This window comes from Heloderma suspectum, chromosome 2 (genome assembly GCF_057233095.1).
Source record: "Heloderma suspectum isolate Gila_16-S chromosome 2, 16-S_ref, whole genome shotgun sequence".
Taxonomy (NCBI): Eukaryota; Metazoa; Chordata; class Lepidosauria; order Squamata; family Helodermatidae; genus Heloderma; species Heloderma suspectum.
The window spans coordinates 367,369,983-367,394,941 of NC_139459.1; the positions used below are offsets into that span (position 1 = coordinate 367,369,983).

Here is a 24,959-nt window from a genome sequence, read left to right on the forward strand (position 1 = left end):
ACTTTTCTGCTGGTCACTATTTTTACATTTTTCTCTTTTCAGTGACATTCCACATCGTTCTCCCTCGTTCTCCGCTTTACAGCTGTCACCTTCTGGAATGAAGACAAGACATTGGTAAAGGCTTGTGTTAGCAATAGAACTTCAAATAACTGTGCACCTTCCATCAGTGATTTTGATTAAAGGAAGAACGGATAAGACTTAGATGGAATGCGATTCTAACCACATGTTTAACTGCCTGTGTTGACTGCCATTTACTGGCTGCATTTTGGGGTGCTGGTTGCCTTGGTAGAGACCTCCGTCTCCGTCCGGCTTCTGGGATTCGATGAAAGGTCAGTTCTGTATTTGTATTTGCTGCAGCTCTCAATGTTTCCTGGTGATCTGAGGACCAGATGCTGACCGCCGTTTTGATTCTGCTGTTGTGTTCTGATATTTTGTACTGATGCCTCACCACTATTAACTCTGTGTGGATTGTGGTTTAACAGAAAGGGAGGATCACAAATGCTTATTAGATAAAAACGGACACATCCTGGTAGACCGGAAGAGGGGATCTGGAGGTGCTGAAATGCGCAATCAAACTCCACACGGCCCTGCAAGGGAGGGGCCCCCTTGGAAGCGTGCCTGTCCTGGGCTTCCTTTCCCTGACCCTGTTTTGCTGCTGGTGGTTTGGGGGACTCTGAGTTGTCTTAGGGTGTCTAGTGAAAAACATCGCGGTATCTTTGAGGCCTGTGCGTTGAAGCTGCTGTCTTAAAATAACGTTGAATCATTTGATGATTTTCATATATCTCAAGCTACCTTGTTTTCTTTTGGAATGCTGCCTTCTGAGGGCTGTGTCCTGAAAGGCAGCCTCCAAATACTAAAGAAGTAACACAGGACATATGCTAAAAATGGTAATATTATCTTCCTCACCACTGTTGCATCTGGAACCCAATATTAGAATTAAACAAGAAAACAGGGAGCCTTACCGAGAAAGGCCACGATCTCACGGTTCTCCTCTGTGATTTGTCTGTGCAGGGCTCTCTGGTCAGGATCCAGCAATGCCCACTCCTCCTCTGTGAAGCACACAGCAACCTCCTCCAACGTCACCAGAGCCTGGAGGAAAAAAGAATACAGTTCCTTCTCAAAGATAACGTAAAGTGAAGTGGGCAGAGCATTATCCTGCAGGGTTTAAACTTGCTTGCTGTGAAAACCAGTTGCTACAGGAACAACAGCAAGAAATGCCGTGGCCCTCCTGTCCTGCTTGTGGCTTCCCAAGAGGCATCTGGTCAGCCACTGTGAGAAACAGGATGCTGGACTAGAGGGGCCTCTGGTCCCACCCAGCAGGGCTCTCCGTAGGATCTTAGCTCTACCAAAAGGAAACAGAAGGAGAGAGATGTGTTCTGGCCCTGGGAGGTGAGCAGCGAATGGAGGCACCCAGGCTCTCCCTGCCTGTCTCCCCAGAGATCCTTCTGCCTACCCGATCTGGTTCGACTCCATCACAATGAAAAAGAGGTGGCTGAGTGCTCCTTGCTGGCATCATTCTGTCCCCTGCAAGAGATAACGATGGCAGGAAGCCAATAAAATGTGCTTAGAGATTAAGATTACGAAACACACTTCCTAGAAAGTAAGCCCCTTTGAACACATCGGCGTTACTTCCCTGTAAAATGCTTAAGGTTACACTGCAAGTGATGCAAGTCAAAGTACACCTGGGGGTTATGTGATACCTTTTATTTTCTTTGGATATTTATACCCATTTGATGGTTCAGTTAGGTAAAAATCCGTATCTCACCAGAGATGGATTTCGAATTGGCTCCCATCCTGTGCAATTAATCCTTACCCTGCAAACAGGCACCTTCGCCACCCTCCTGCTTGCTCCCTCTTCGTGGGGGGCTCTGTCTGGCATCTGGTGGAGCCCCCTCTGCTGCAGGGAGATCAGGCCCCACTTCTGCAAACAGACCCTTGATCTGAAACAGCAACCAGCATCCAAGACATGGAATGAGGAGAAGGATTAGAGAAGGAAGAGAGAGGCAAAAATGTTGGGAGTGGGGTATGGGGCATCTCTCCTCGGGTGATTTCCAGAACTGGTTGTACAATTAGCAGAGAGTTTTCGGTACCCCCCTCACCTTCCTGTCCCTTTGGATGAAACGTTCTCACCTGCTGCTCTTCCGGCCTCCTGTCCTCTGCCCGGCTCAGGAGGAAGCCTTCTGCCAGGGCCACCGCCTGGGAACTGGTCTCCGCTCCACACTCTCTCACCCAGCTCGCCATCTCCTCAGGCAGGATGGTCAGGAACTGCTCCAGGATCACCAGGTCCAGGATCTGCTTTTTCGTGTGCTGCTCTGGCTTCAGCCACTGACGGGAAAGGCCGTGGAGTTGGTGGCAAACCTCTCGGGGCCCCTCAGCCTCCTGGTAGCGGAACTGCCTGAATCGCTGGAGCTGCAAGTCGGAGCTGACCGTGTCCTCACCCAGGTCCTCCTGCATGGCTGTTTCCCAGAATTCCCCACTGCTCTCGGCCTTGAGGGCATCGGGGCCTCTCCCTGCATCAGGGCCAGCTGACTGTTGCTCAGCCATCTGTGATCTGTGCTCAATGGAATTCTCTAAGAGGGCCGAAGCAACTCCTCACTCTCATGCCAATCTCTTCAGGCCATCACTCTTGTAACAGGCCGCGCCATGAAAGCTCTGCAAAATGAAGGCGTTGTTCAATTAAAGAGATATCAGACTGTCAGGAGAAGATGAAATGTGGAGGACCCCAGATAGCAACCAGGTGTTGTCCCGGAGGGAAAGGCTGGTGGATGCCAAGATTCAAAGAGAGACCAGAGACTGGGGGAGGATCCTTCACCTGGGAGCCACAGACCAAGTCCTTCCCTTGCTTGACCGTTAGAAGTTGCAGCATCTACTCTGCCCCGCTCCTGATCAGTCTCTACTATTCCTCTCCCACAAGCAAACTCTGTCTCTCAGCCTTCCCTCGAGGCCTTACCCATTCTTCCTGCAAGCCCCCTGCCACAGTCCCTCTTCGTGATGCCTTCTGCTGTCGCCATGTTCTCCTTTAGCCTCTCTTACACTAAACTACCTCAAAATTAGTCTAAATTATGGCAGTCATTTAAAGATATCTTTCTGGATTATTCATCTGGTTTTGAAAAGTCAATGTATTTATCAACCTAATTCATATACAGTCAGGGCCAGAAATATTGGAATAACGATAACTGTTTTGGCAGTTGGCCTCCATACACCACCACTTTGAAGTTGAAAGGAAACACACCCAGATGGGAGTGAAGTCAGGACTTTCACCTGTAATTGAAGGGGTTTGACAAAAGTCGGGCACTAACCATTCAGGAAGGACAGCCAGTGGCATACCCCCCCCATCGTTGGTGGCTCATGGGTAATGGAACGAATGGCTGACAAGCAGCTGCATGGCCAGGTGTGGCCTCTTTCCTGGGTGCCCCATGACCAATCAAGGAGATAAAAGGCCTGGAGGTGGTTCTGAGTGCTACATTTGCATTCGGTAGCTGTTCACTGGAACTCCCAACATGAGGTCCAAAGAGGTGTCCATGCGAGTGGAGGAGGCCATCATTAGGCCGAGGAAACAAAGAGCAAAAACAGTGGGATTGGCAAGTACAACAGTTTGGGACATCCTGAAAAAGAAGGAATTAACTGGCAAGCTCAGCAACAGCAAAAGGCCTGGAAGACCATGGAAGACAACTAAAGTGGATGACTGCAGAATTCTGCTCAGGGTGAAGAGGAACCCTTTCACAACATCTAGCCAGGTCAAGAACACTCTTCCGGAGGTAGGCATGTCATTGTCAGCATCTACAGTCAAGAGATGGCTTTATGAATGTAAACACAGAGGCTTCACAACAAGGTGCAAACCACTGGTAACGCTCAAGAACAGACAGGCCAGATTAGCCTTTGCCAGCAAACACCTAAAAAAGCCTGCCCAGTTCTGGAAGAAGATTCTTTGGACTGATGAAGCCAAGATTAACTTGTACCAGAATGATGGGAAAAGTATGGAGAAGAAAAGGAACAACTCATGATCCAAAGCATACCACACCATCTGTCAAACATGGTGGAGGCAGTGTTATGGCATGGGCATGTATGGCTGCCCATGGAACCGGGTCACTGGTGTTTATTGATGACCTGACTGCTGATAAAAGCAGCAGGATGAATTCTGAAATGTATAGGGCTATACTTTCTGCTCAGATTCAGCCGAATGCTGCCAAACTGATAGGACGCCGCTTCATATTGCAGTTGGATAATGACCCAAAACATACAGCAAAAGCTACCCAAGAGTTTCTCCAGGCAAAGAAGTGGGATGTTCTTCAATGGCCAAGTCAGTCACCTGATCTCAACCCAATAGAGCATGCTTTTCACTTACTGAAGACAAGACTGAAGGCAGAAAGACCCATAAATAAGCAGCAGCTGAAGGCAGCTGCAGTAAGGGACTAGCAAAGCATCTCAAGGGAGGAAAGTCCACATTTGGTCATGTCCATGGGTTCCAGACTTCAGGCAGTCATTGACTGCAAAGGATTTTCATCCAGGTATTGAAGGCGATCCTTAAGTTTGACATGATGTTGGTTTGTTCCATTACTTATGAGCCACCAACGTTGGGTGTGTGTGTATGCCACTGACTGTGCTTCCTGAATGGGTAGTGCCCCACTGTTGTGAAACCCCTTGAATTACAGCTGAAAGTCCTGACTTCACTCCCATCTGGGTGTGTTTCCTTTCAACTTCAATGTGGTGGTGTACAGAGGCCAACTGCCAAAACAGTTATCCTTGTTCCAATATTTCTGGCCCTGACATTATTCCTAAAAGTTAGATAGTCTGATGAACACATTGCCTTCAATGTATTTTAGACATATTTGTTTTGCGTTAAAAAAGCTTCCCCCCTAGCACTTGATTCCTCTCGATTTTTCAAGATAGGGGCTCTGTTCCTCAGGGCACAGTCCTATGCAGGTTTAGACAGAAGAATGTCCTTCAACTCCCAGCATTCCCCAGCCAGCTATGGGGACAGGTTAAAATGTCACACAGGTTCTGAGGAAAGCACAGTTTTTATTCTCCACAGCAGCTGGGATGGACTGGTTCTGGATGGACTGGTTCTGCTCTGTTGATCTTGTTTTTCCAAACTCTTCCTTTTCTTTTCTATCCAGGTTTAATGCCTCTTTTTCTTTCTCTTTCATTACTTTCTTTACTTTACTTTCTTTTATTTCTCTTCCTTTGCTTTTCTTTGATTTCTTTTCTTGTTTTCTTTTCATTTTCTTTCTCTTTCATTTCTTTTTCTTTCTTTTCATTTTCATTTTCTTTCTCTTTCATTTCTTTCTCTTTCTCTTTCCCTTTCCCATTAACAATAACACTTAGTCTCTTCCTTGAATGGAGGCCTTTCTACCTGCTCCTCTGAGGGGCCGTACAATTATGCATGGTGTGGAGAATGTGGACATATTTCTCCGTCTCTTAAAATAACTAGAACCTGTGAAGCTGATTGGAGGGAAATTCAGGACAGATCAGAGGAAAGGCTTCTTCACACAGCGCAGAGTTCAACTAGGAATTCGCTACCACAGCATGTCGTGATGGCCACCAATTTGGATGACTTTAAAAGGGGGTTGGACAAATTCCTGGAGGAAAAGGCTATCCGTGGCTACTAGTCTTGATGGCTAAGTGCTACCCCCCGTACCAGAGGCAGTGTACACCAGTTGCTGGGGAACATGCGTACAGGGGTGCTGTTGCGCTCATGCCCTGCTTGTGTGTTTCTGGTCAACAGCTGGTCGGCCCCTGTGTGAACAGAATGCTGGACTAGATGGACCCTCGGTCTGATCCACATGGTTCTTCTTATGTTCTTATCAGACTATCTGAGCAACTGACAGCTGGCCCAAGATATTTTTCAGCCTTTAACCATTTTCCCTGCTCCTGCCAAAACATCAGAATATCTTGCACTAGAATATCTGCTTAGCAGATGCACCCCACGCCCTCATTACCCAAGACCGGCAAAGTTATTCTGGTGCCTGAGGAAGAAAATCTCACAAGGGCTTCTCTCCCTTCCTGGCAGTAAAGAACAGAGGAAGGGTACAATAAATAAAAATTATATTAAGCAACAGACATTGCGCTGCCCTTTCAGGACTGCCCAACTCAGCTGCCTGAGGCGACCCCCTCACTCTGCTTCATGGTAAGTTGGGGCACCTCGTCTCCCTCTGCCTAGCATTGTTTCCTTTAGTCAGTGCAGCCAATCCAGCAGAGAGCGACGCGGAGCATCTCAGCCACATGGAGACGGGCATCTCGGGACCCATGTTAGTAGAGTGAGATGGGGGCAGCTTAGCCCGATTAATGGGAGCAATCACTTTCATCAATGTACAGGGCTATAATCCGTTGATCAGTTGGGTTTATCAATTTCACACTGCAATTCTTCTTTTAAAAAGTGCTCCCCGAAATGAAAGGGGCCTCTAGGCTTTGCACAAAGAAGGAAACAATGAATGGGATTCCCCCCTGTATGGTGGGGGGGAAATCCCCAGTGGATCAGCCCCAGAGCCAGGGGCGTCATTAGTAAAGGCCCACCTGGGCATGGGCCCTAGATCTTTTTTGAGCTGTGCCCCGGATCTTTTGAGCTGTCCTAATTGCCATTTGTTTTACATTTTCCCATTAACTTGCTTTGAAAAACAAACGGCCATAACTTTTTTTATTTTGCATGATAAATACATGAAATGTGGGGACCTGGTATCCCCCATGGAGCTGATTGCAACTGCCCAATTTCAGGCAGTTAGGTCCAGTGGCTTTTCTGCTAGTGACAGGTACAATTTGCTATTTTCAAGAAAATGTGTCAAAGCAAAGACCTATAATTTTTTGTGTGCTTCCACATAAGTGCATGGAATTTGGGGACCTGGCAGCCCGTATACAGATGACTGAATCTGCCAAATTTCAGGCAGTTAGGCCTGGTGGTTTTTGTGCTAGCCACAGGTAAAATTTGCTATTTTCAAGAAAATCTGTCAAATCAAAGAGCTATGTATTTTGTGCTTCCACATACATGCATGGAATTTGGGGACCTGGCAGCCCCTATGGAACTGATTGAACCTGCCAAATTTCAGACAGTTAGGTCCAGTGGCTTTTGTGCTAGGCATGAGTAAAGTTTCCTTTTCTCAAAGACTAAAACAATAAGTAAAAACTGCCAAGTAACCCAGGGGATTAGAGATCCTAATCAGAAGGTGTTTAAGGTGACCATTAGGAGGTCACTATCCCTAATCTCTGCTGTAGGGGGTTTTTTTTGAGGTGCAAAAAAACCCTCTCCCCCTACTTTTCTTTTCTGCTCTTACATGCCCACTGTTGGGAGCTTGCCTGCAATGAAATTTTGAAGAGGGAGAAGGAAGGGAAGAAAGAGCTCCATGTGAAATACTGGTATTTCACACAGCACCTGATTTTACTGCCCCAAAGTGGAACCTTTGGCTTCTGCAGACGTTTAGTAGCTTCAGTATAGCAAAGGATCCAGTCTCCACAAACTTCTTTCTCCCCCTTCACTTCAATTTCTCCTAAATAACTGTATGACTCAAATTATTTCAAAAGGAGGGTTAGAACTATGTGGCGTCATCATTAAGGAACTGCTAAGGCTTTTAAGTTCGAAAGCAAGAAATTGCAAGTAGATAAATAGGTAACACTTTGGGGGAAAGGTAACAGCGTTCCGTGCACCTCGGTGTTCAGTCATGCCGGCCACATGACCACAGAAGCGTCTTCGGACAGCGCTGGCTGTTCGGCTTAGAAATGGGGATGAGCACCGCACCCTAGAGGCGGGCATGACTGGCTGGGGACACCTTTACCTTTTAAGGCTTTTAAACAGGTTCTACAGTTTAAAAAAAGCGAGAAAAAGCCCTCAGCTACCTCACCTCATAAAGTTAATTTAAGTACATGCAGTCCTTGCAAACCGTGCACAGCCTCCTAAATTCCTCTGAAGTACCACCTCTCCGCAAGGAGCCACTTGGCATAGGGAATTCCCTCTCCCCACCACCCCTGCGCACCTTTCCAACCACCATTCTTCTTTTCTTCTTCCCTCCCCTATCCTGTTCTTTCTTTCTTTTTCTTTCTTTCTTTCTTTCTTCCTTTCTTTTTCTTTCTCTTCTTTATTCCACCCAGAGCATATCTTGAGGAATTCTTAAAAGAGAATTCTCTTCGGTGGGCAAGAGAAGTTCTGAACTGTATTTGACTTTATACAAACCGACAAGAGGGCTGGTTTTGCTCCTTCTCACTCAAGTCTTTGAGAAGAGTGGGCTCACATGGTTGCAGAGAAACAAATTTTGTTTGTTTGTCAGTTTTGTTTGTCAGTTGCCATTATCCCGCAATAGGAAGGGCTGCAGCTCAGTGGCAGAGCACACGCTCGGCATGCAGAAGGTCCCGGGTTCAATCCCCGGCATCTCCAGGTAGGGCCAGGAAAGAATCTGGCCTGAAGCCCTGGAGGGCCGCTGCTGCCAGTCAGTGTCATCAATACTGCGCTAGACGGACCCTGGGTCTGACTCAGTACAAGGCAGCTTCCTATGTTCCTATGAACAGAAAGCTTTAATAAAAACAGGAGTTTGGGGTTTGTTTTTTTAAGTGGAGGGAAGAGAAATACTGCTCATTTATGCAATCCCATGTATGCCTACTGAGAAGCCCCATTATGTTTAATGAGGCTTACCCTCAGGAAAGTGCGCATAGGATTCCAGCATAAGTTACTTTTGCAGGGACGTTTGCACCTTGATGTTCTGCAGGTTTACTCAGAAATAAGTCCTGAGTTGTGAGCATGGTCCTGCAGGCTAAATACAGTGCCTACCCAATTCCGTCTAATGAACTGACTACCCTTTCAGCTCAGTCCTATAAAATGTTTTGTCATCTGTGTTTTTTTTTTCATTTTGCATGAACTCTATGTGTTTTTTTTTCCATTTTGCATGAACTCTAGCTTCAGTGGTGAGGGAAAGGCACTTGGTACACTCAAAGGCACTCAGAGTTTCTCCATATCTTAGCCCTAGTTTTGAAAACAGACTCATTGGCTGAAACCTGGTGAAGTCTTGGCACAAATGAAGTTATGGGGAGGAAGATCCATCGAGAGCTTGTGCAAAACAAGGAGGAGGTAGAAGAGAGTTGCACAAAATAAGAGATCGGTTTTTATGAAGAATTGATGGAGGATGGTAGGATGAGGGGTGGTTGCATAGAGAGGAATAGAATTGGTAGGGGGAGAATGTAAGTGCACAGTGGTGAGAGAAAAGCATTCTGTATATGCTCAGAGGCACTCTCTATTTAAGAACATAAGAGGAGCCATGCTGCATCAGACCAAGGTCCATCTAGTCCAGCATTCTGTTCACACAGTGGCCAACCAGATGCCCACAGGAAACCCACAAGTAGGACATGAGTGCAATAGCACCTTCCCACCCATGTTCCCCTGCTGCTTATATTGGTGAAATGTAAATAAATTCTAGTCATTCTAAATTTGCATGCATGTATATCCTTCAGAAACTTTGCAGGTTTCTTGCCTGGGAGACACTCCTAACGACCTGTGCATTTTCATAGAAAATTTACCCAAAAACTATCGGGGAAAGGGTGAAGGGAAAGCAAATCACTCCTTCCCCCAAATTGGAGAACTCCCCCTCCACATGAACTGCTGTACCTATCCTTCCGAAACATTGCTGGTTTCTTACGTAGGGACAACTCTAGGCTGTCTGTAATTTTCAGAACAATGGTCCACAAGGAAAATAAGGAGAGAAGTATGCCCTCTTTTGGAGACCTCAAAATGTCAAGGCCACCCTTGCACAAAAACCCTTGTGGCTATCATTCTTAAATTTGGAGACACGATCTCCTCTGATGGGGCAATGAATCCTGAAATGTTTATCTAATTCTTCCAAGTAATAAACATGTTGTTGGCAGTTGTCTTTAAAAGAAAATACCAATATAAACCCTACACCAATTTTTCTGATATTGTTGTTGTTGTTGTTCAGTCGTTCAGTTGTGTCCGACTCTTCGTGACCCCATGGACCATAGCACGCCAGGCCTTCCTGTCCTGCGCTCTCTCCCGGAGCGTGCTCAAGTTCATATTCATTGCATCGGTGATGCTATCTAGCCATCTCATCCTCTGCCGTCCCCTTCTCCTTTTGCCTTCAGTCTTTCCCAGCATCAGGGTCTTTTCCAGAGAGTTTTCTCTTCGCATTAGGTAGCCAAAATATTTGAGCTTCAGCTTCAGTATCTGTCCTTCCAATGAGCACTCAGGGTTGATTTCCTTTAGGATGGACTGATTTGACCTCCTTGCAGTCCAGGGAACTCGTAAGAGTCTTCTCCAGCACCACAGTTCGAAAGCATCAATTCTTCGGCACTCAGCCTTCCTTATAGTCCAGCTCTCACAGCCATACATTACTACTGGGAAAACCATAGCTTTGATTAGACGGACCTTTGTCGGCAAGGTGATGTCTCTGCTTCTTACTATGCTGTCTAGGTTTGCCATAGCTTTCCTCCCAAGGAGCAAGCGTCTTTTAATTTCATGGCTACAGTCACCGTCTGCGGTGATCTTAGAGCCCAAGAAAGTAAAATCTGTCACTGCTTCCATTTCTTCCCCTTCTATATGCCAGGAAGTGATAGGGCCAGATGCCATGATCTTAGTTTTCTTAATGTTGAGTTTCAAACCACCTTTTGCACTCTCCTCTTTCACCCTCAACAAGAGGCTCTTTAGATCCTCTTCGCTTTCTGCCATTAGGGTGGTATCGCCTGCATATCGGAGGTTGTTGATAATTCTCCCAGCAATCTTAATTCCGACCTCTGATTCATCCAACCCAGCATTTCTCATGATGTACTCTGCATATAAGTTAAATAAGCAGGGCGACAATATGCAGCCTTGTCGTACTCCTTTCCCAATTTTGAACCACTCAGTTGTTCCATGTCTGGTTCTTACTGTTGCTTCTTGACCCTCGTACAGGTTTCTCAGGAGACAGGTAAGGTGGTCTGGTACTCCCATCTCTTTTAAGAATTTGCCAGAGTTTGTTGTGATCCACACAATCAAAGGCTTTAGCTTAGTCAATGAAGGAGAAATAGACTTTTTCTGGAATTCTCTTGCTTTCTCCATGATGCAACGAATGTTGGTGATTTGATCTCTAGTTCCTCTGCCTCTTCGAAACCCAGCTTGTACTTCCGGTAGTTCTTGGTTCGCATACTGCTGAAGCCTAGCTTGTAGGATTTTGAGCATCACCTTGCTGGCATGTGAAATGAGCACAATTGTACGGTAGTTTGAACACTCTTTGGCATTGCCCTTCTTTGGAATTGGAATGTAAATTGACCTTTTCCAGTCTTGCGGCCATTGTTGAGTGTTCCAAATTTGTTGGCATATTGAATGCAGCACTTTAACAGCATCATCTTTTAGGATTTTAAATAGCTCAGCTGGAATACTGTCATCTCCGCTAGCTTTGTTGTTACTAATGCTTCCTAAGGCCCACTTGACTTCACTCTCGAGGATGTCCGGCTCAAGTTCAGTGACCACACTATCATGGCTATCAGGGACATTAAGATCTTTCCTGTATAGTTCTTCTGTGTATTCTTTCCACCTCTTCTTAATCTCATCTGCTTCTGTTAGGTCCCTGCCTTCTTTGTCCTTTACCATGCCCGTCTTTGCACAAAACGTTCCCTTGAGATCTCCAATTTTCTTGAAGAGATCTCTAGTCTTTCCCATTCTGTTGTTTTCCTCGATTTCTTTGCATTGTTCATTTAAGAAGACCTTCTTGTCTCTCCTTGCTATTCTCTGGAAGTCTGCATTCAGTTGGATATATCTTCCCCTTTCTCCCTTGCTTTTCGCTTCCCTTCTTTCCTCAGCTACTTGTAAAGCCTCCTCAGACAGCCACTTGGCTCTCTTGCATTTCTTTTTCTTTGGGATGGATTGAGTTGCTGCCTCCTGAACAATGTTACGGACCTCCGTCCATAGTTCCTCAGGCACTCTGTCTATCAGGTCTAATCCCTGAAACCTGAAATCTTTTCCGAGTGGTTCGCGGCCTGTTACATTCTGGGCCAGGGAGAGAGACGGTGGAACCCTCGGTAGCACGCTGTGACGAGTTTGCACGGCACTTTGAGGATAAAGTCGCTCAGATTCGTCATGAATTGGACACCACCATTAATGCAGTTCCATTGGTAGAGGCGTTCAGAGCACCGTCTGGTCCAGTTTTATTGGATGAGTTTCAGTTACTGAGGCCTGAGGATGCTTACAAGGTGCTTGGCCAAGTCCGATCGACCACTTGTGTGCTTGACCCTTGCCCTTCATGGCTTATTAAATCAAACAAGGAGGGGTTGTCTGGCTGGGTCCAGGAGGTTGTAAATTCCTCCTTGAGAGAGGGAGTGGTGCCTGCCGCTTTAAAAGAGGCAGTAATTAGACCACTCCTGAAAAAGCCTAACCTGGACCCAGGGGATGTTAACAATTATAGGCCAGTGGCCAACATCCCCTTCCTGGGCAAGGTGCTTGAGCGGGTGGTTGTAGGACAGCTCCAGGCACTGTTGAATGAAACGGATTATCTAGATCCATTTCAATCGGGCTTCAGGCCTGGTTTTGGAACGGAAACTGCCTTGGTCACCCTGTGGGATGACCTCTGCCAGGAGAGGGACAGGGGGAGTGCGACCCTGTTGATTCTCCTGGACCTCTCAGCAGCTTTCGATACCATCGACTATGGTATCCTTCTGGATAGGTTGTCTGGGCTGGGAGTAGGAGGCACTGCACTACAGTGGTTCCGCTCCTACTTGGATGGCCGATTCCAGAAGGTGGTGCTGGGGGATTACTGCTCTGTGCCATGGCAATTGTGCCATGGGGTTCCACAGGGCTCTATTCTATCCCCCATGCTGTTTGACATCTACATGAAACCACTGGGGGAGGTTATCTGGAGGTGTGGGCTGAGGTGCCATCAATATGCAGATGACACCCAGCTCTACCTCTCTTTCTCTCAAACCCAGGTGAGGTAGTGGCTGTTCTGAATCAGGGCCTGGGCACGGTAATGGGCTGGATGAGGGCCAAGAAAGTGAAGCTCAATCCAGACAAGACGGAGGTACTGTTAGTGGGTGGTTCGTCTGCCCGGCTAGGTGATATTCAACCTGTTCTGGAGGGGGTTGCACTCCCCCTAAAGGATCAGGTTCGTAGTTTGGGGGTGCTCTTGGATCCAGAACTGTCACTTGAGGCACAGGTGAACTCAGTGGCACGGAGTACTTTTTATCAGCTTAGGCTGGTATACCAACTACGCCCTTATCTGGACAGAGATAGCCTTGCTACAGTTATCCATGCTCTGATAACTTCTCGTCTGGATTACTGCAATGCGTTATACGTGGGGCTGCCTTTGAAAACGGTCCGGAAACTTCAGCTAGTCCAAAATAGGGCAGCAAGATTGTTAACAGGGACTGGCCTGCGAGCTCATATTACGCCAGTACTTTTCCAGCTGCACTGGCTGCCAGTCCATTTCCAGGCCCGATTCAAAGTGCTGGTGTTAACATTCAAAGCCCTTAATGGCTTGGGGCCAGGTTACCTGAAGGATCGCCTCCTCCCATATGTGCCTGCCCGGACCTTAAGATCATCGTCAGCGGCCCTTCTCCGTGAGCCCCTGCCAAAGGAAGTGAGGCGGGTGGCTACTAGGAGGAGGGCTTTTTCTGCTGTGGCACCCCGGCTCTGGAATGAGCTCCCTAGTGAGGTTCGCCTGGCGCCTACATTGTATTCCTTTCGGCGCCAGGTGAAGACCTTTTTATTTTCCCAGGCATTTTAGCATTTTAGCCTTCTAAATTTTTATCTTTGCTGTTTTAAATCTGTATTTTAAACTTCTGCACTGCTGCTAAGTTTTATTGTGGTTGTATTGTTATATTGTGGTTTTAATGTTCTGTATATTTTAAATTGTTTTATTGTGTGTTGTTTGGATTTAATTTTTGTGAACCGCCCAGAGAGCTTCAGCTATTGGGCGGTATAGAAATGAAATAAATAAATAAATAAATCTATTCCTCACCTCCACTGTGTATTCATAAGGGATATGATTGAGGTCATACCTGAATGGTTTAGTGGTTTTCCCTACGTTCTTCAATTTAAGCCGAAATTTTGCAAGAAGCAGCTCATGATCTGAGCCACAGTCAGCTCCAGGTCTTGTTTTTACTGACTGTATGGAGCTTCTCCATCTTTGGCTGCAAAGTACATAATCAATCTGATTTCGATATTGACCATCTGGTGATGTCCATGTGTTAGCCTTGTGGTGCAATCCCCTTCTAGGGGGCTACTTTGCCTGAAATGATCATCCAGTTCTGACCAAGAGAAAAAGTTACGTTTTTTAAAAAATTTCCAATAGTAGCCAACAGGAAGCAGAAAGACTCATTTTTCCAAACCTTGACTCAGGTTTGGTGCTGAGCTGAAATGGTCCGATTACAAATTGGCCCGAGCAGAAGCGGAATGTTTTCCAAAATGCTGAATCGGGGTCGGAGTTGAAGTGGGGTGGGGGGGTCAGTGCACACTTCGTATGTATGCATGTAATCTGTACACACACGCAAGCACACTGCATGCATGCACCACACACACACACACACATATATATTAGAGGTGCACTTAGACTCAGAGAGAGAGAGAGAGAGAGAGAGAGAGATGTGCGAATGTGTGTTATGGGCCTGTGCCCCGGATCTTTTAAGAACTTAGCAACGCCCCTGCCCACAGCCCACCTCCCCGTGGGGTGAAATGGGGGGAGGGCCAGCTCCCCTCCATCTTGAGAAATCAGATCCGCCTCTGACACGTTGGGGGTTGAATTTGGGCATCTCCCCCACTGTGGTCTTCTCCTCTCCGGTCCCCCATGTCCCACCCTCCCCTGCAGCCCAGGGACCCCCTTCCCCCCAGCGCACAAGGCGGGGGGTCTCACCCGATCCCGCCCTGGAGGCACCGATGCAGCTCCCGCAGGAAGCCCAAAGGCCTCCTTCCTCCGGGGGAAGGAGGCGGGACGGGAAGGGCCTCTGCGGGGGAGCGCTTTTCCTGGGGGGTCTCGGCCCCTCCCTACCTTCCTCCCGGACTCCCCCCCCGGGAATCCGGCCCGGCCCCTTCAACCCTGGGGGGCCAGGCAGCGGGATCCTTCCTCGGCATCTCCCAAGCAGGGCCGCGGAGACCCGACGGGGGCCTCCCCTGCGGCGCCGCTCGGCAGTGATCCCTCTTGCCTGGGTTTATGTTTTTGCCATCCTGCTGTTCAGCTCGTTTGGGTCGTGGCTCTAAAACGCCGTTCCGTGTTAGAGGCTGGTCTTGCCAGGGGGGTCGGAAGCTCGCGGGAGGCCCGCCAGGAAACGGAGCTTGCGGGGCGGGGGCGAGAGAATCCCACCCCCAGCCCTATCCACGCCTGCTCAGGGGCGAGCCCCGCTGACATCCCAGCAGCTTACGCCCCAGTGTAGGCATATAGCGTAAGGATATCGCAGCCTTCCCTGACCTGCCCCCCCCAGATGCTTCGGACTGCAACGCCCATTATCCCTGGCCCTTTGCCATGCTGGCTGGGAGAGACGGGAGGTGCACTCCATCACATCCTGGGCCTCGGGCCGGAGGGCTTGGCGCACGGGGTGGTCGCCGTAGCCACCCTGGGCAAGCGCCGCTCTGCTGCCCCCGACGGGCCGAGGGGCTGGGCGGGGGCGTCACGCGATGTGTCTACACCCGCGCGGGGACAAGCGGGCGAAGGGGGACGCTGCCGGCAAGAAGGAGCCGAAGCACACGAGGGACCCGGACGGGGCGTGTTGCAGGAAAACCAGGGAGGCTGAGCGGAAGGGCGGAGGCTGCACCGGCAGCGGACGAGGACGAACAGGGATTGATCCACTTCTTGATCCTGAATTAAGGGGGAAACGGTCCGGACCCGGGGTGGACGGAGGCGGTTGGATCTCGTCCGTCTCTGTCTGCAGCGCATCTCTCGTGTGGACGTCCCAGCAACGTGAACGGCGCACAGCGCTGCCGCACCGGACGCGCCGCGTGGAAGCCCCTGCGCTGCATTCCCGTGCCGGGGCCGGCAGAAGGGGTCTAGCCGCGCCTCGCTGCGGGGCGGCTTCTGTAGCGCAGCGGGGGCTTCTGGCTCCCCGGTGTGCCAACCAGAGGGGCAGAAACAAGGGCTGCGCGCTCACCAGGACGCGCAGATCTCCGAGCAGGCTGCCCATCTCTGAGCCTCCGTGTTCCCCGGCTGTATAACGGGGCCTGACGCGTAACCCCGCAGGCAGAGTATGTATACGCAGGGCAGCTCAGCCCCGGGATCTTTCTGGGGAACTAGTTCCTGGGCAGGGGGCAGCCCCGTGACGCCTTTCTGCGTCCGGACCCTCTTCCTGAAGGGTTAGCTCCGGAGCCTCCTCTGAGGACCGACGAGAGGTCAGGATCCCCTGAGGGCAAGGATTCGGGGCCTGGTGCACAGAGCCGGCGCCCTCGCGAGGCAGGGGAGCAAGAGGGGTGGCGAATGCTGTGCCCCCCCCGCCCGCATCACGTGGTCCTGCTGCCACTGTGTCTTCCTCCCCCCATTGCCGCCACATGTATGTATGTATGTATGTATGTATTTAATCGCTATACCACCCAATAGCCGAAGCTCTCTGGGCGGTTCACAAAAATTAAAACCACAGAGTGAAGCATAAAACACTCTAAAATGTGAAAGCTTAAAACCACAATATACCAGTAGAACCAGGAGAAAACCTAGCAGCAAAGCAGAGATTTAAAACACAAATTTAAAACAGCAGAGGTAAAAGACTAGGAAGATAAAATGCTAAAATACTGGGAGAATAAAAAGGTCTTCACCTGGCTCCCGAAGGAGTACAGTGTAGGCGCTAGGCGGACCTCTCTAGGGAGCACATTCCACAGCCGGGGCAGGGGGCACAGCAGAAAAGGCCCCCTTCCTGCTAGCCACCAGCCTTTGGCGGGGGCTCCCAGAGAAGGAGCCCTGAAGATGATCTTATAGGAGACGGCGATCCTTCAGATAACCTGGCCCCAAGCCGTCTAGGGCTTTAACTGTTAATACCAGCACCTTGAAGCGGGCCGGAAATGGACAGGCAGCCACCACAGCTGGAAAAGGCCTAGCAAAATATGATCTCATTGGCCAGTCCCTGTTAATAATCTTGCTGCCCTGTTTTGGACCAGCTGAAGTTTCTGGGCCATTTTCAAAGGCAGCCCCACATGTAATGCGTTGCGGTGATCCAGAGGAGAGTTATCAGAGCAGGGATCCTCTGTCCAGATAAGGGCGCCCCTCCCGTGTTGCTGCTGCCCCCACCACTGCCACTTACCACGCAGATCCTCTGGAGCCTCGGGTGATCTCAGGGACACCCCCTCCCACAATACCCAGCCCCGGGAAAGAACCCTCTCAGAGGCAGGCATTGGGGCCCAGCCCGGCCTCTGAACAGCCACACTTAGTGCAGGCCGGTGGCTTCAATTTCAGTGGGGCTGTGTAGCCACTCTGGGTTTCAGTCAGAACCAGCCAGAATGCTAAAGAAGCTATCCGAGGTGCCCAATCCCATCTGCAAAAAAGTTCAGCGCCTCGGACAGGTCCCTTAGAGTTCCAGCTGGTTCTGACTGAAGCCCAGAATGGATTCCCAGCCCTCACCCCCAAAATCAGAGCCTCCAGCCTCCACTGGTGGCTTTTCTGGCCAATGAGGCTCTTCAGAGAGCAGCAAGCGGGAGGGCGGGAGGGAGGGAGACACAGCAAGCAAGAGGGAGGGTGGGAGACGGATGCCGCTCAAAGCGGGGAGACAGACTTGGGGAGAGGGGTGACTGGATGCAGGGGAAGGGGGTGACTGGATGCAGGGGAAGGGGGTGACTGGATGCAGGGGAAGGGGGAGACAAATGCCTCTGTGACAATGGTGGGTTCCAGTGGCACATGGGTGCTGTCTGGCCTCAGGCGGCAGGGGCGGCGGGGCACTTCCTATGGAGGACATGGCCCCTCTCCACCCACAGAAATCCCCTTCCTTTTCTAGGAACCTTCTTGTCTATCTCATTGAACCCCAAGCAGGAAATTCCTTTCTCTGCATCTGTCCAAAGAGGATGGGGAATCCTCTGGCAGTGCGCTACGTTGGCCTTTGGCTCTCCCCTGGATGCTGCTGACAGTGATGTCCCTGTTCTGGACATTTTCTATTCTTGTTGAAACTGGTCAGATCAGCCTGTTAGGGCACAATCCTATCGGGATAGTCGGACACCTCTGAACTCAGAGGCAGACAACTGTCCAACACAGGGTGGGCAGAGCATGGAGGGGATCCTCTCCTCCGTGCTCTGGCTGCCCTGCATTTGCGGCTAGACAGCCGACCTTGGCTGTCTAGCTGGGACCTCGGAGCAGGAATGCGGGAAGCCGCACCGTGCATAGGACACTTTGTAACGACGCTGCTGTGGTCTCCTCCGCTCCCCGCCCTGGGAACGCCCCCTTCTCGCCCTTTGGCTGAAAACAAATTAATAAAAATTATGGCCCTGTTTGTGCTAAGGTTGGGGCCAGAAAAATTAATACAAAAAAACAACCTGGGGAAGGCAAACAGGATCGCAATTAGAACTGGGAGGGGGATGAGACGGACCGACAAGACGGGCTACGCCACGCAGGACCCTGGGACACCACGTGGAGGAACGAAATGTGGCACAATTGTAGCCGTCATCAGGTAGATCTCTAAAGCCAAGGGTCAGATTCTTGGCTCAAGGGGTGTCATATTTATAATAACATTGAGGCGTATACTGCTGGAATGTATATTTTTTCTGCTGGTCTTAACCAAAGGGGCAATCCCTTCCCCCTTTAATGAAACACGGCCATAGTTTTCTAGTTGCACATATTTATTCGGTATTGGAATATATATATTTGTTCCTCTTAACAATTTCCCAAAAATACATGAAATATTTACTAAAGAAATTTGAAGCGCACTTAACTGAGAAAATCCATCCCGGCTTGTATTCTCAGATTATTTATGGTCTGCCCATAATTATTTTTCGATATGTACTGAAATAAGAGATTGTTTATACAAGTTACTTCGTTGTCTTAGCACAGTAATAGTGGCGTTCATTTATACAGTACATCTCCTAAGTTGCTTGTCTAATGTGAAACATGGCTTGAGTGTAAATTAATCTCATTCCATATTCCAGGTATTTCAATGGTTTCTCCCTGGTCTGAGTTATTAGAGAAGTAAGATGAGATTTCATTTTTTCCAACACTCCAAATAGTTTTAAAACTTCTCCCCTGTGTGATTTCTTTGAAGAGAAGCAAGGTGTTGTTTCCAGCGAAGTTCTTCCCATTCTCCAAGCATTTATATGGTACCTCCCCTGAGTGAATGCTTTCATGCGAAGTGAGATTGATCTTCTGAGAGAAGCGCGTTCCAGACTCTAAACAACGATATGGTTTCTCCCCAGTGTGAGTTCTTTTATGTCGATTGAGGGTTCCCTTCTCACTGAAGCTCTTTTCACACACCAGACAATGATACGGCTTCTCCCCTGTGTGAATTCTTTGATGAGAAATGAGACGATTCTTCCGAGTGAAGCACTTTCCACACTCCAAGCAATGATATGGTTTCTCCACTGTGTGAGTTCTCTGATGTTGAGTGAGATATTTATTCTGACTGAAGCTCTTTCCACACTCGAAACAATGATAAGGTTTCTCCCCTGTGTGAGTTCTTTGATGAGAAGTGAGATTTTTCTTTTCATTGAAGCTCTTTCCACATTCCAAACAATGATATGGTTTCTCCCCTGTGTGAATTCTTTGATGAGAAGTGAGATTTTTCTTTTCATAGAAGCTCTTTTCACACTGCAAGCATTTATATGGTTTCTCCCCTGTATGAGTTCTTTGATGAGAAGTAAGAGTTTTCTTTATACTGAAGCTCTTTCCACACTCCAAGCATTTATATGGTTTCTCCCCTGTGTGAGTTCTTTGATGGAGTGTGAGATGTTCCTTCTGACTGAAGCTCTTTTCACACTCCAAACACGTATATGGTTTCTCCCCAGAGTGAGTTCTTTGATGAGAAGTGAGATGTGCCATCTGTCTGAAGCTTGTTCCACATTCCAAGCATTTATATGGTTTCTCCCCTGTGTGAGTTCTTTGATGGAGTGTGAGATGTGTCTTCTTTTTGAAGCTCTTTCCACACTCTAAGCATTTATATGGTTTCTCCCCTGAGTGAGATCGTTGATGAGAAGTGAAATGTTGCTTTTGACTGAAGGACTTTCCATGCTCCAAATAACAATACGGTTTCTCTCTTGAGTGAAGTGTTTGATGAGAAGTGAGACTTCTGCCAGGAACGTTAACGTTTAATTCAGTCTTGAAAGTTTTCCTTCTAATATGGAACAGATTCTTGTCCTCTCTTTCTTGAATTTGTTCTTGGATTGTATTATCATGGTCGCTGTTGTCCTGACAAGGAAAGGAATTACTCATCCTATTCTGATTTACTTGGTTTTTACTTTTCTGCTGGTCGCTATTTTTACAAAGTTCTCTTTTCAGTGACATTCCACATCGTTCTCTCTCGTTCTCCTCTTTACAGCTGTCACCTTCTGGAATGAAGACATGACATTGGTAAAGGGTTGTGTTAGCAATAGAACTTCAAATAACTGAGCACCTTCCATCAGTGATTTTGATTAAAGAAAGAACGGATAAGACCTAGATGGAATGCGATTCTAACCACATGTTTAACTGCCTGTGTTGACTGCAGTCAACTGTGTTGACTGGCTGCATTTTGGGGTGCTGGTTTCCTCGGTAGAGACCTCCGTCTCCGTCCGGCTTCTGGGATTCGATGAAAGGTCAGTTCTGTATTTGTATTTGCTGCAGCTCTCAATGTTTCCTGGTGATCTGAGGACCAGATGCTGACCGCCGTTTTGATTCTGCTGTTGTGTTCTGATATTTTGTACTGATGCCTCACCACTATTAACTCTGTGTGGATTGTGGTTTAACAGAAAGGGAGGATCACAAATGCTTATTAGATAAAAACGGACACATCCTGGTAGACCGGAAGAGGGGATCTGGAGGTGCTGAAATGCGCAATCAAACTCCACACGGCCCTGCAAGGGAGGGGCCCCCTTGGAAGCGTGCCTGTCCTGGGCTTCCTTTCCCTGACCCTGTTTTGCTGCTGGTGGTTTGGGGGACTCTGAGTTGTCTTAGGGTGTCTAGTGAAAAACATCGCGGTATCTTTGAGGCCTGTGTGTTGAAGCTGCTGTCTTATAATGTTCAATCATTTGATGATTTTCATATATCTCAAGCTACCTTGTTTTCTTTTGGAATGCTGCCTTCTGAGGGCTGTGTCCTGAAAGGCAGCCTCCAAATACTAAAGAAGTAACACAGGACATATGCTAAAAATGGTAATATTATCTTCCTCACCACTGTTGCATCTGGAACCCAATATTAGAATTAAACAAGAAAACGGGGAGCCTTACCGAGAAAGGCCACGATCTCACGGTTCTCCTCTGTGATTTGCCTGTGCAGGGCTCTCTGGTCAGGATCCAGCAGTGCCCACTCCTCCCCCGTGAAGCACACAGCAACCTCCTCCAACGTCACCAGAGCCTGGAGGAAAAAAGAATACAGTTCCTTCTCAAAGATAACGTAAAGTGAAATGGGCAGAGCATTATCCTGCAGGGTTTAAACTTGCTTGCTGTGAAAACCAGTTGCTACAGGAACAACAGCAAGAAATGCCGTGGCCCTCCTGTCCTGCTTGTGGCTTCCCAAGAGGCATCTGGTCAGCCACTGTGAGAAACAGGATGCTGGACTAGAGGGGCCTCTGGTCCCACCCAGCAGGGCTCTCCGTAGGATCTTAGCTCTACCAAAAGGAAACAGAAGGAGAGAGATGTGTTCTGGCCCTGGGAGGTGAGCAGCGAATGGAGGCACCCCAGCTGCTCCCTGCCTGTCTCCCCAGAGATCCTTCTGCCTACCCGATCTGGTTCGACCCCATCACAACGAAAAAGAGGTGGCTGAGTGCTCCTTGCTGGCGTCATTCTGTCCCCTGCAAGAGATAACGATGGCAGGAAGCCAATAAAATGTGCTTAGAGATTAAGATTACGAAACACACTTCCTAGAAAGTAAGCCCCTTTGAACACATCGGCGTTACTTCCCTGTAAAATGCTTAAGGTTACACTGCAAGTGATGCAAGTCAAAGTACACCTGGGGGTTATGTGATACCTTTTATTTTCTTTGGATATTTATACCCATTTGATGGTTCAGTTAGGTAAAAATCCGTATCTCACCAGAGATGGATTTCGAATTGGCTCCCGTCCTGTGCAATTAATCCTTACCCTGCAAACAGGCACCTTCGCCACCCTCCTGCTTGCTCCCTCTTCGTGGGGGGCTCTGTCTGGCGTCTGGTGGAGCCCCCTCTGCTGCAGGGAGATCAGGCCCCACTTCTGCAAACAGACCCTTGATCTGAAACAGCAACCAGCATCCAAGACATGGAACGAGGAGAAGGATTAGAGAAGGAAGAGAGAGGCAAAAATGTTGGGAGTGGGGTATGGGGCATCTCTCCTCGGGTGATTTCCAGAACTGGTTGTACAATTAGCAGAGAGTTTTCGGATACCCCCCTCACCTTCCTGTCCCTTTGGATGAAACGTTCTCACCTGCTGCTCTTCCAGCCTCCTGTCCTCTGCCCGGCTCAGGAGGAAGCCTTCTGCCAGGGCCACCGCCTGGGAACTGGTCTCCGCTCCACACTCTCTCACCCAGCTCGCCATCTCCCCTGGCAGGATGGTCAGGAACTGCTCCAGGATCACCAGGTCCAGGATCTGCTTTTTCGTGTGCTGCTCTGGCTTCAGCCACTGACGGGAAAGGCCGTGGAGTTGGTGGCAAACCTCTCGGGGGCCCTCAGCCTCCTGGTAGCGGAACTGCCTGAATCGCTGGAGCTGCAAGTCGGAGCTGACCGTGTCCTCACCCAGGTCCTCCTGCATGGCTTTTTCCCAGAATTCCCCACTGCTCTCGGCCTTGAGGGCATCGGGGCCTCTCCCTGCGTCAGGGCCAGCTGACTGTTGCTCAGCCATCTGTGATCTGTGCTCAATGGAATTCTCTAAGAGGGCCGAAGCAACTCCTCACTCTCATGCCAATCTCTTCAGGCCATCACTCTTGTAACAGGCCGCGCCATGAAAGCTCTGCAAAATGAAGGCATTGTTCAATTAAAGAGATATCAGACTGTCAGGAGAAGATGAAATGTGGAGGACCCCAGATAGCAACCAGGTGTTGTCCCGGAGGGAAAGGCTGGTGGATGCCAAGACTCAAAGAGAGACCAGAGACTGGGGGAGGATCCTTCACCTGGGAGCCACAGACCAAGTCCTTCCCTTGCTTGACCGTTAGAAGTTGCAGCATCTACTCTGCCCCGCTCCTGATCAGTCTCTACTATTCCTCTCCCACAAGCAAACTCTGTCTCTCAGCCTTCCCTCGAGGCCTTACCCATTCTTCCTGCAAGCCCCCTGCCACAGTCCCTCTTCGTGATGCCTTCTGCTGTCGCCATGTTCTCCTTTAGCCTCTCTTACACTAAACTACCTCAAAATTGGTCTAAATTATGGCTGTCAGTCATTTAAACACATCTTTCTGGATTATTCATCTGGTTTTGAAAAGTCAATGTATAGATCAACCTAATTCATATATGCAGAAGAGTTAGACATTCTAATGAACAAACTGCTTTTAATTTATTTTAGACATATTTTTTTTATGTCAAATCCCTAGCGATTTAATCCCCCTGATTTTCTGAACCAGATGTTCCATTCCTAAGTACCACAGCTAAGAGTGGCCTTAGTGAAAAAGGTTAACATTTCACACAGGACAGCATCCTGCTTCCAGGGAAACCAACATTTTTATTCCCCACAGCAACTGGGATTGACTGATTGTGCTCTGTTGATCTTTTTCCCCCCTCTATCGCTCCTTTTCCTTTTTTCTCAGGTTTTTTTTAATGCTTATTTTTCATTCTCTTTCATTTTTCCTTTCCCATTAATAATAACAAGTTGTGTCTTTCTTGAACTGACTCCCTTCTACCTGCCTCTCTGAGCAAAGATTCATCAGAATACCTGTGCAACACAGGGCCAGCCCAAGATACCTTGCTGCCTTCAACACTTGTCCCTGCCAAAACATCGAAATGTCTGCTTAGCAAATGCCCACCCCCATTACCCAAGACTGGTGAAGCTATTTTGGCACCTGAAGAAGGAAGTCTCACAGGGGCTTCCCTCCCTCCCTGGCAGTAAAAAAGACAGTAAGAGTACAATGAATAAGCATTATATTAAATAATAAACGTTTTGCTGCCCTTTCAGGACACCCCAAATCAGCTGCCTGAAGCAGCCCCCTCACTCTGCCTCAACCCAGCTTCTCAACCCAATTTTTATTTATTTTAGACATACTTTGTTTTATATTAAATATAAAATATTAATTGAAATATTTTAATTTATATTTAATTTTAATTTATATTTAAGTATGCTATGGGTCTTATATTATAGAGACCCATAACATTTCTCCCTGATTTTCTGAGGTATACCACCTCGGCAAATGGAGGTGCTGTTCCTAACTGACATAGCTAGGAGCTACTTTACTGGAACAGAATAAACGTTCATAAAGGACAGCGTCCTGCTTCTGAGGAGAACACAAATGTTATGCCCCACAGAAATTGGGATTCACTGGCCATGTTCTGCTGAGATCCTTTTTTCTTCTATCCATTTTTTTAGTTCTCCCCCCACCCTGGAGCCCTATTCCCCTCCTCTTCCTCCTCCTCGGACAGCCTCCCCTCAGGTGCCTTTCTGTGCAGGTGTGCATCAAAAACTCCTTGCCACACAGGGCTGGCTGAAGATCTTTGGCTTCTTTTAGCTAACACCCATGCGCCCACCCCTCCGCCAAAGTGCACGGCAGCCAAGGCTGAGGGCTGGTCTAGTAGGTTTGGTGCCCGGGGCAAATCAAATCAAAGCCAGAACTGCCCCTCCTGCTCCTTGGCAGTAAGAGTGAATTAAACAAGGAAGTATTCAGGGCCCGCTCAGGAAATCATCTTATTGAGGCGAACCTTCACTCTGCCCTGTGGTAAGGGGGCGGCACCTCGTCTCCCTCCGCCCAGCATTGTTTGCTTTGGTCTGTGCAGCCAGTCCAGCAAAGCATCTCAGCCACAAGCAGAAT

General features: G+C 48.5%; 3 protein-coding genes across 3 annotated transcripts in view; all 3 read right to left on the reverse strand.

The window, feature by feature from the left end:
• LOC146355924 (uncharacterized) overlaps positions 1-24,959 on the reverse strand; it is a 34,945-nt gene that overhangs the window by 1,922 nt on the left and 8,064 nt on the right. Inside the window, 6 exon segments of the mRNA XM_084831150.1 lie at positions 7,247-7,260; positions 19,137-20,392; positions 21,269-21,395; positions 21,761-21,831; positions 22,121-22,247; positions 22,439-22,960. Of these exon segments, the coding sequence (XP_084687276.1) occupies positions 7,247-7,260; positions 19,137-20,392; positions 21,269-21,395; positions 21,761-21,831; positions 22,121-22,247; positions 22,439-22,852 (2,009 nt within the window). The 5' untranslated portion in view covers positions 22,853-22,960.
• On the reverse strand, positions 905-15,340 carry LOC146355925 (zinc finger protein 213-like). The gene is made up of 5 exons (XM_084831088.1): positions 15,097-15,340; positions 2,131-2,652; positions 1,814-1,940; positions 1,454-1,524; positions 905-1,089 (listed from the first exon to the last, which is right to left on the reverse strand). Exons 2-5 carry the CDS (start codon positions 2,542-2,544, stop codon positions 937-939), a joined length of 765 nt encoding a protein of 254 aa, XP_084687214.1. The 5' UTR covers positions 2,545-2,652; positions 15,097-15,340; the 3' UTR covers positions 905-936.
• Positions 23,796-24,959, reverse strand: part of LOC146355926 (uncharacterized) — a 74,905-nt gene continuing 73,741 nt past the window's right edge. The window contains 1 exon segment of the mRNA XM_084829981.1: positions 23,796-23,872. Coding sequence (XP_084686107.1) covers positions 23,796-23,872 — 77 coding nt within the window.

Coding starts and splice junctions, on each gene's coding strand:
- LOC146355925 (XM_084831088.1), bottom strand. CDS start 2,544: ATGGCTGAGCAACAGTCAGCTGGCCCTGATGCAGGGAGAGGCCCCGAT. Junction 1,941..2,130: donor GGAGGCCGGAAGAGCAGCAG/GTGAGAACGTTT, acceptor TTGCTGTTTCAG/ATCAAGGGTCTGTTTGCAGA. Junction 1,525..1,813: donor CGAAGGTGCCTGTTTGCAGG/GTAAGGATTAAT, acceptor TATCTCTTGCAG/GGGACAGAATGATGCCAGCA.